This window comes from Belonocnema kinseyi, chromosome 10, assembly GCF_010883055.1.
Source record: "Belonocnema kinseyi isolate 2016_QV_RU_SX_M_011 chromosome 10, B_treatae_v1, whole genome shotgun sequence".
In the NCBI taxonomy this organism is placed as follows: Eukaryota; Metazoa; Arthropoda; class Insecta; order Hymenoptera; family Cynipidae; genus Belonocnema; species Belonocnema kinseyi.
In genome coordinates, this window is record NC_046666.1 from 556057 (window position 1) to 566163 (window position 10107).

Sequence of the window (10107 nt, forward strand, 5' to 3'; positions counted from 1 at the left end):
AAACTACGTTTAAGTACAAAGCTTAATAATAAAAGATGTAAAAAAATATATTTTGACAATCAATTCCAACGGCATCAGCCGGTAACGTTATACACGAAAATATGAAACCTGGCGGCCACTAGGTTTAGCTCTAGAGGGTTCGTATTTTCGTGTACAACGTTACCGGCTGATGCCGTTGAAACTGATTGTTAAAATATATTTTTTTACATCTTTTATTGTTAAGCTTTGTACTTGAACGTAGTTTTCTTTCGGCTCTTGCATTTCTCAAAGTTTGAGACCGATATTTTATGTATAAAAAAAGTTGGAACGTTCAAAAAATGTTGAGGTTCAGAAAAAAGATGAAATAATTTTCAGTGAAGTTTCTACCAAAATGCAGTACCTAAACGTACTTTATTGCACTCTAATACATTTTCCAAAGTTTCAGCTCGATATTTTATTTACAAAAAAAGTTCTCAGGTTCAAAAAAACATTCAGTGAACTGAAAAACTGTGGTCGGTAATATAGGTATTTAGCTGTTTCACATGCCCTTAAGGCCATGTGATGAGTGGGTCACGTGACCAGATTCCTACCTTACCGCCACTTTTTTTTATTTTCCAACTTATTATCACACGAAACGCCACATCGAGTTGAAAATTTGGGATACCAAACAAGAAGCACTAAGAATGGTGGGTCTGGTCCTAAATTTGTATAATTATGAAAAAAGTTTTTTGTTGTAAATAATTTTTTGTTGCTTTTTTCATAATTATTCAAATTTAGCACCAGACCCACCTTTCTTAGTGCTTCTTATTTATTATCCCAAATTTTCAACTCGTATGTGAAGCTTCGTGTGAAAATAAGTTGGGAAATAAAAAAAAGTGAGGCTGAGGTAGGAATATGGTCACGTGACCCACTCATTACATGGCCTTAATGGCAGAAATATTTAAACATGGTTGAAAGTAGAACTTCTTGATCAAAATTTAATCTTTGCAGATAAAGATTTATCTCTTCAATTAAAAATTTAACTATTTTATTGAAAATTTACTATTTATTTTGTAGAAAATTCTCTTCCTTGAATCGAAAATTCCACAATTTGGTTGAAATATTTTATTTTTCTTTACCAAAATACCTTTCTTAGTTGCAAATTTGTGTTTTTGATTTGAAAAATTAATTTCTTTTGTTTAAAAAGGTAACTGTTTGGTGCAAAATTAAACTCTTTTGGTTGAGAATTCAACTATTTTGCCAAAAATTCGACTTTTTCGGTGGAATTCAACTATTGTTTATTTAAAATTGGAAACCTTTTTGGTTCAAGTATTTAACATGAAATTCTCCGTTGAGATTTGATTTTTATAGGTTTGAAATTCAGCAGTCTGGTAAAAAGTTTAATGCTTGGCGAAACGTTCTTTGGTTGAAAATAAATTTTTTCTACGGATAATTTAACAATGCCATTTTTGGTAGAACTTTGGATATTTTTAGTTGAAAATTTCAACTATTTGGCTGGAATGTCATGTATTTTGTTCAAAATTCGAATTTTTTTATTTAAAAAATTCGTCATCGTGGTTCAAAATGCATAGTTTTTGGTAAAAATTAAACTTTTTGTTAAAAGTTCAACTATTTGGTTGAAAATTAACTTCATGTTGAAATATATTATTTGTTAAAAAATTTAATTGTTTTGTAGAAAATTCGTCTTTTTGTCTTGAAATTTTAACAAGTTGATAGAAAATTCAACTGTTTGGATACAAAATTAACTTTTTTGTTAAAAATGCAAGAATTTTGTTGAATTTCTGTACTTTTTTTTTTACAGTTATGTTTATAATTTATTTTTTTTGCTTGAAAATTCATTTTTCCTGGTCGATAATTAACTCTTTTGTTAAAATTCCTCTTCTTGGGTTTAAAAGTTATGGTTTGCAAAAAGTCGGATTTTTTTGGTTTGAAAATTCAACTGTTTGGTTAAAAATGAATTTTTTTGTCGAAAATTCAACAATTTGGTTGAATTTTTGTTCTTTCATGGCTCGAAAATCTATCTTGGCTTAAAATCCAACAGTTCGGTTTGTAATTTCGTCTTTTTGGTTTCGAAATTCAACTTTGCAGGTTAAAATTCAACCATTTGGTTGAAGAATCATTTTTCCTGGTTGCAAATGAACTTTTTGTTAAAAATTATTTTTGTTTTTAAAATTTATTGTTTGCAAAAATTGTGTTTTTTTGTTTGTTTGAGAATTCAACTTTTTTGTTGAAAATTTGTCTTTTTGGGTTGAAAATCAATTTTTTTAAATTTAAAATCCAACTATTTTGTTAAATATGAATTAATTAATTATTTTAAAATTTGAATTGCAGTTTAAAATTTTTAAAATAAGTAATAATTGATTGTACAAAACGATTCGGCATCAGTTCACAGTTTTTGAACTTCTAGATTTTGACGTTAAAAATTAAACTGTTTCAATGGGAAAGTCTTAAGCAAATGTAAAAGTCCTATTGAAACTTAATAAACTATTTTTAATCTTGAAATCATTTTCAAATAATATATTTATAATTAAAGGCTTTTATTAAATTTCAGTCTAAAATATTCCATTCATAAACCACGTAATTTTGAATTTTTCAATTAAAAAAAAGAACAATTACTTAATATTTAGACGTATCTGATTGTACATTTGAAAATTAGTAATTGTAAATAAAATACTCAAAACGGAACAAAAAAACTAAACTTGGAAATTACAATTTTAATTGTTCCATTTAAAAATGTTTAATTTGTACGTCAACTTCTTCAATTTTTATGTATAAATAACAATTGAACACGCATTATTCTTATAAAAAATCGAGTAAGTTGAAGAAATATTTAGAAGTTTTAAAAATTCAAAATTTATTTAAAAATTTGAAATGATTTCAAATAATTTAAACGAAATGTCTATGTGTACCGATAAAGCCCGGCTTTTATTACCAAAATTTCTGTGCAAATATTCCCCGGCCATTTTTTAAGATTGCTAGGAAAATTTAAAATGATTTTTTTTAATTATTTGAAATTCGAATAATTTTAAAAGACATTTAGAAGTTGTGAAAAACTTTTAATAATATTTTTGAATTTGAAAAAATTCGAAACAACATGTAGATGTTTCAAGATCTTGAAGTCGAATTTTGAAGCATTTTAAAGATTTTTCTACTATTAAAAATAAAAATAATTTAACATAATATAATTCAGAATAATAACCAAGAATTTCAAATTTTAACCAAATCTGAGCTAGCACTGAAAATTTTCGAAAAGGAACAAAATCCTGAATTGGCACAGGAAATTTTTCCAAAGAATTAGAATTCTGAGTTGAACCAAAAAATTTTCAAATTTTAACTAATTCTGAATTGAAACTGGTATTTATCCGAAAGAATTATAATTCTTTTTGGAACAGGGAATGTTAAAATTTAAATAAATTCCGAGTTGAAACAGAGAATTTTTCATTATAATGAATTATGAATTGGAACGAGGAATTTTTCCAGAAATTTATAATTCTTGAAATTAGTTGAAATAAAAAATTTCAAAAAGAATTAAAATTCTGGATTTAAACAGAGAATTTTTTGAAAAGAATTAAAATTTCGAATTTAAATAGGAAATTTTCAATTTTTGACAATTGGTAAACAGACATAATTTTTTGGTTGAAAATTCAACTGTTAATTTCGACTTTTTGGGTTTGAAAATTTAACTCTTTTATGTAGAACATTAATCTTTTTTTTTCGATTCATATTTTGTTGCTGATAAGTCAACTGAAATCTTTTTTGGATGAAGATTATTTGTTTCTGAAAATTTGTCTTTTTGAGTTAAAAGTTCTTTTTTTTTCAGTAGAAATATTTTTATCTTTCTTGGATGAAAATGAAACTGTTTTGTTGAAAATATTGAACTATTCCATAGACAATTTAATTTTTGTTTAAAATTCGTATTTTTGTTTTGAAAAATCAATTCAAATCTTTTTGGATGAAAATTCAACTCTTTTTTTTTAAACTTGTATTTTTATTTAAAGATTCACGTGTTTTGGTAGAATTTTAATTTTTCTTGAACAAAAATACAGTCTGGTTGAAATTTTAACAAAATTCTTGAAAAGTAATACTTTTTAGTTAAAAATTTGACTATTGAGCAGAAAATGAACTCATTGTTTACAATTCTTATTTTGGTATTGGGCAGTGAACTGGAATATTCTTTTGATGAAAAATGAACTCTTTTATTGCATTTTGTTTTAATTCATCTGTTTTAGAAGAAATTTCATCTTTCTTTAATAAAAATAATAATATAATAAAAATAATAATAAAATAAATAATAAAAAATAAAAATAATAAAAAATAAAATAATAATAAAAATGAAACTGCTTGGTTGCAAATTCAACATTTTTGTTGAAAAGTCATACCTTTTGGTTGAAAATTCAACTGTTTTGTTAAATATTTAACTATTTTGTAGAAAAATTTACTTATTGTTTAAATTTAATATTTTTATTTTAAAAATTCAACTGGAATCTTATCTGGATGAAAATTCAACAACTTTTTTTATTTTTCTATTAAAAATTCATCTGTTTTAAGAAAAATACCATCTTTTTTGGATAAAAATGTAACTCTTTGGTTGAAAATTGTACCGTTTTGTTGAAAATTTAACTATTTTGTAGAAAATTTACTTTTTGTTTTAATTTAATATTTATGTGTTGAAAAGAGAACTGAAATCTTTTCTGGATGAAAATACAACAATTTAAAAAAAAAATCTTTTAAACATCCGTCAGTTTTAAGATAAATTCCACCTTTCTTGGATAAAAATGCAACTGTTGAGTTGAAAATAAAAATTTTTTGTTGAAAATTCGTTTTTTTTATTTGAAAATTCAACACTTTTCGTAGAATATTAACCTTTTTTTAATTCATATTTTATTACTGATAAGCCAAATGAAATCCGTTTAGATGAAAACTATTTCTTTCTGAAAATTTGTCTTTTTTATTTAAAAGTTCATATTTTTTCAGTAGAAAGATTTCATATTTTTTGGAAAAAAATGCAGTTTGATTAAAAATTCAACTCGTTTTTTCTTTCTAAATTTTGTCTTTTTGATTAAAAAATTTACCTGAAAATTTTACTATTTCGTAGAAAATGTACTTTTTGTTTAAAATTTATATTTTGGTGTTGAAAAACGAACTAAAATCTTATTTGGATGAAGGTTCAACTCAAAAAAAAGTTGTCGTTTTTTATTAAAAATTCATCTGTTATGCTAGAAATTTCATCTCTCTTGGATAAAAATGCAACCATTTGGTAAAAAATTAAACTATTTTGATCAAAATTCATCCTTTTTAGTGGAAAAAACTCGTCTTTTTGGATTAAAAATTCATATTAGATCTTGAAAAGTCAACTGGAATCTTTTCTAGATGAAACATAATTTTTTTTTAATTAAAAATTCATATGTTTTAAGAGAAAATTTCACCTTTTTGGATAAAAATTCAATTCTGCTTGAAAATTAAACTATTTTATTAAAAAATCATACTTTTTTTTTATTGAAAATCTTACTGTTTTGCAGAAAATTTAACTAATTCTTTAAAAATTTACCAATTTATTTGAAAATTTATCTTTTTGATTTAAAAATTCATCCATTTAAGTAGAATTTTCAATTTTTGACAATTGATAAAAGTTCAAAATTTGTAATTTGGCAATTTGTTGAGCATTTTAATACAAAATTGTTGAATAAAACAAATGTTAAACTTCAATTTACGAAATTTAAAATTCAAGAGTTTCACTTTGAGTGCTTTCATTTGCAGTTCTGTTCTTATTACTTCGAATGGAACAATTATATTTAGTGCTCGATTTTTTAAATTTCATTGACCGTGAAAAATGTTTGCGAACCGGGAAATGACCGGAAACTTTTTTTTTTTTTGACAAAACCGACCACCCTAAATTATCAGTTAATTATAAAAATATTTGATTCTCAGGGGACTCTCCGACACAGACTCGGACGGGAAGATGAACGTTGACGAGTTTAGCATTGCCTGCAAGTTGATAAATTTGAAACTTCGTGGTTTTGCGATTCCAGCAGCTCTTCCAGCAGCTCTAATTCAAAGCCTAAAAGCCATATCTGGGAGTAAGTTATATGTTCACTCTTTTTTTTCTGAGTAACTGAAGATGATTCTTGAGCCTTGGAGAATGTTTTAAATGAAAATATTAACATTGTTCAGGTACACCACCAGTTCCTGTACCAGTACAACCGATGGCTCCACCACCAATGATTGCTCCTGCGGCTATCAGGACACCAGTTCCACCAATGGCAGGTCCGCCAATAACGGTCCCACCAATGGGAGTGCCACCAATTGGTAAGGCTTTTTAAATTACTTGAAAGAATTTAGTGAACGTTCCGAATTGAGCCGCACTAATTAGATGATTTTTCCTTGCACTGACACATCAATACGAGCAAAACAAATGTAAGAGGCAAACACACACAATCACGATTCCAGGAGGATATCGCCTGATTATTCTTTTCGTCGATTGTAATTTAATAGTGTTCTTTACTCTCCTGTTTCTTGTATTGTGAGTAACGCCCCTCCCTGCTGGAAGTAGAAAGATGCAAAAATGTAGGCACTTTTTAATAGAAAAAGTCTAAAATTTTGAGCCACCTATCCTACCCTTCGTCAAGGTTCATCAGTTTTGAACCCCCCTGTCTCTCTATCTTAACCCTCAAAGTGCATCGTTGGTAAACCGATCATTAAGTGCATCGCGGGTGTTCCAGACCCGAGCGACTTTGAACGTTGATTACTCATCCGCTATTTAATATTTTGATACAAAAATTTAATCCGATATAGTTCAACATATCTTTTTTAGTACACAGTAGGTATTTCAATTATTTATTTATTTTAATTATGTGAAAAAATTGTTGAAAGATAAAAAACTAAAAAAAACTGTTTTTTTTTTTTTACTTAAAAAATCGTATCTTGCGCAATTTTTAATATTTTTAGATAAAAATTTGGAATTGTACTCTTGTATATGCCCACGCGGCGTTGGTTGCACATTGGAGCCAGGCAAGAGGGTGGTCGTAGGTTATAAGACATCTGTAACGCAAAAAAGTGTTAAATAATGAAAATAATTGTGTTTTCACTTTCGATGATGTACTTACGTTAAAAGAGCACCAACTATCTATAATAATACAGTCCCAAAATTTGCTCGAAAAACCCTTTTACACTCACCAAGTGCACGTCGGGTACCGGATACCCGCAGATTTTCGAATGTCTACTTTGGGCAGTTTCTGTCCGTATACTAACGTTTGCCAAACTATACTAACATACTTTACTTACAGTTAGTGATCTCAGTTAAAGGTAGATGGTGACACATACCCAATTTTTTCAAATTAACTAATGTTTTTGAGAGCTCAAAAATGCTTGTGGGTATAAAACACCCGGCATGCATTTTGAGGGTTAAGTCATTTTTGCCGACAAAATAGTTGAATCCTCAAACAAAGTCAATTAATTTGCAACCAACAGTTGCATTTCTATCTAAAATTTTGAATTTTCAAGCCAAAAAGACTAGATTTCTACAAAAAACCTTTATAATATATATCTTAATAAAAATAAACTTTTAAGCAAATAGTTGAATTTTCAATTAGATTAATTTTAATTTAAAAAAAAATAATTTTCAATAAAAAACATGACTTTTCTACAAAACAGTTGCGTTTTCTACCAAATAGTTTAACTTTCTATAAAATTGTTGAATTCTCAAGTCATAGAGATGAATTTTCTGTAAAACATTTAAATTTTCAACCCGAAAATAATTATAATTTATTACAGAGTACATTAAAAAGCAAGAATTGACTGTGATTGCCGTTTAATTGATTATTTATTCAAAAAAAGTTGTTCAAAGTAGTTTATTGAAACCTCTAATTCTAACATCAAATTTTTCCAACTGCTCAGGTAAGTAATTTAATAATAACTCACAAATTAAATTTTTTAATGAAATTAGTAAGTATGCATTAAAATTTAATATTATTGGGAATGGTGGTCTACCATTTCGCCACCTGGTGCACAAAACTGGAACTAGAGAGAGTAGGTACAATTTTAAAGATGTATTTAATTTTTGGCATAAAAGTATTTTTACGATTGTTTTGTGAAGTGTAAAACAAGAATTGCATTCTAAAAACAAATATTCATAAAAAACAAATAGTTTTAAATCAAATTTCCATCTTATACAGTGAAAAAAAACATTTTTGTGAAATAGGATTTAAAAAAAAATACAATGATTTCATTATTTCATGTGAGTTTCAATACATTTTAGCGTAAATAAACTATATATTAGTGTGTATAGCAACAATTTTATCCATATTATGCCAATAATACGAATAATAGGCGACTGGAATTTAAATACGAACTCTAACCTAACTTCTAGATCAGATTGTTAAATAGTAAATATTTCATATATAAATTAATAAAAATTTATGTTGAGTTCATTTTTGCTTCAAAATAAGTCCATTTAAGTTTATAATCTTTTGAAAATCACAATAAAGAGAACAATAATTGTTTTTTTTTTCAGAAACATATTTCTGTCAAAAAATGTGTTTTTTCACTGTATTATATGTAAATTCCATCTACAACACTTTGTTTCCGATAAGGACTTATTTTTATTATCCAATAAATAGTTTGGACTTCACAAAAAAATGGTTAAAATATTGTTATGCACAAATTAAAATGCATCTTTAAAATCGTGTCTATTATTTTTAGTTCGAATTTTTGCCACCAGGTGGCGTGTCGCAGTTTAACCATTCCCAATAGATAAATATTATTAATTGAATTGCAAATTAAACTGTTTGGTAGTAAATTTTGAACTAGAATTCATCTTCATTCAAGTTAATAAATAAATTGAATAAAGTATTGAAACAATTTACATTATTTTTTGGTTACAAATTTTATAATTTGGTTGAAAATTTAAAAATTTTATTGACTGAAAAATCTGTTTTGATTCATATTTCAACTATTTTGTTTAAAATTTTTTGGTTTATTCGAAAATTTATCATTTTAATTATAAATTTTTTTTTTAGAAAAGTGCAATTGTTTTGTTGAAAGTGATATTTTTATGTTAGAAAATTCAACAATTTGGTTGAAATATTTTTCTTTCTTAAATAAAAAATCTTATTTGGTAAAAAAGTCATGTCATGTTTAATTTATAATTAAAAAATTTTTTGTTTGAAATATCAACTATTATATTTTTTGATAAGAATTAATTTTTTTGGTAGAAAATAAGTCTTTTTTACTTTAAAATTCAAGAATTTGTTAGAAAATTGAAGTATTAGGTTAAACAAAAAAGTTAATTTCTGATACAAAAATACTGATAAAGCCTTAAACTAAACAGATCAATTTTCAACCACAGTTGCATCTTTGATCAAGAATGATGAAATTTATAATTAAAAAGATACGTTTTCGAACCAAAAAGACGAATTTTCAAGAAAATAGTTCAAATGTTAATCAGAAAATATTTTTAAGTTCAGAAATAAAAAAAAAATTTAACCAAACTGTTGAATTTTCAAGTCAAAATGATGAGTTTTTTTGAAAACAGTTATATTTTTAATTTGAAAATATAAATTTTGAACAGAAAAGTTCATTTACTTAAATTATCTTGAAAAGTAAATCGATAATTTTAATCTTATTAATAGTTAATATAAATCAGTAATATTACATTTTAATACAAAAATGGCCACTTTTGTAGCAGTTCATTCACACATTTTGAGGAATATTTTTGATTATTTTTTACTAAATGTAAAACTTGTCAGGACAAAAATAATTAGTGGTAACGAATGTAAAAAAAAAGTTGAATTTTCAACAAAATACTTGAATTGTCAACTAAAACAGATATATTTTCAACCAAACAGTCGCATTTTTAATAAACAAAAAAATTGTTTTACCACCAAAAAAGTCGGATTAAAAAAACGTAAATTAACAAGTAGTTAAATTTTGAACCAAGAAGTTAAAAAAAAATGCAATAGTTAAATTTTCAATTAAAAAAGAAATCATTTTTAGCCAAAAAATAAAAGAGAATTTTCAACTAAAAAAGCTGTCTTTAAGGGCATGTGACACAGCTAAATACCTATATTACCGACCACAGTTTTTCAGTTCACTGAATGTTTTTTTGAACCTAAGAACTTTTTTTGTAAATAA

At 25.8% G+C, this 10107-nt stretch overlaps 1 protein-coding gene across 7 annotated transcripts in view; it reads left to right on the top strand.

The window, feature by feature from the left end:
* LOC117181578 (intersectin-1) overlaps positions 1-10107 on the top strand; it is a 133286-nt gene that overhangs the window by 25091 nt on the left and 98088 nt on the right. For all 7 annotated transcript variants that reach the window (XM_033374411.1, XM_033374413.1, XM_033374412.1 and 4 more), the window contains exons 3-4: positions 5908-6056; positions 6151-6285. In XM_033374411.1, coding sequence (XP_033230302.1) covers positions 5908-6056; positions 6151-6285 — 284 coding nt within the window. The remainder of the gene's footprint in view (positions 1-5907; positions 6057-6150; positions 6286-10107) is intronic.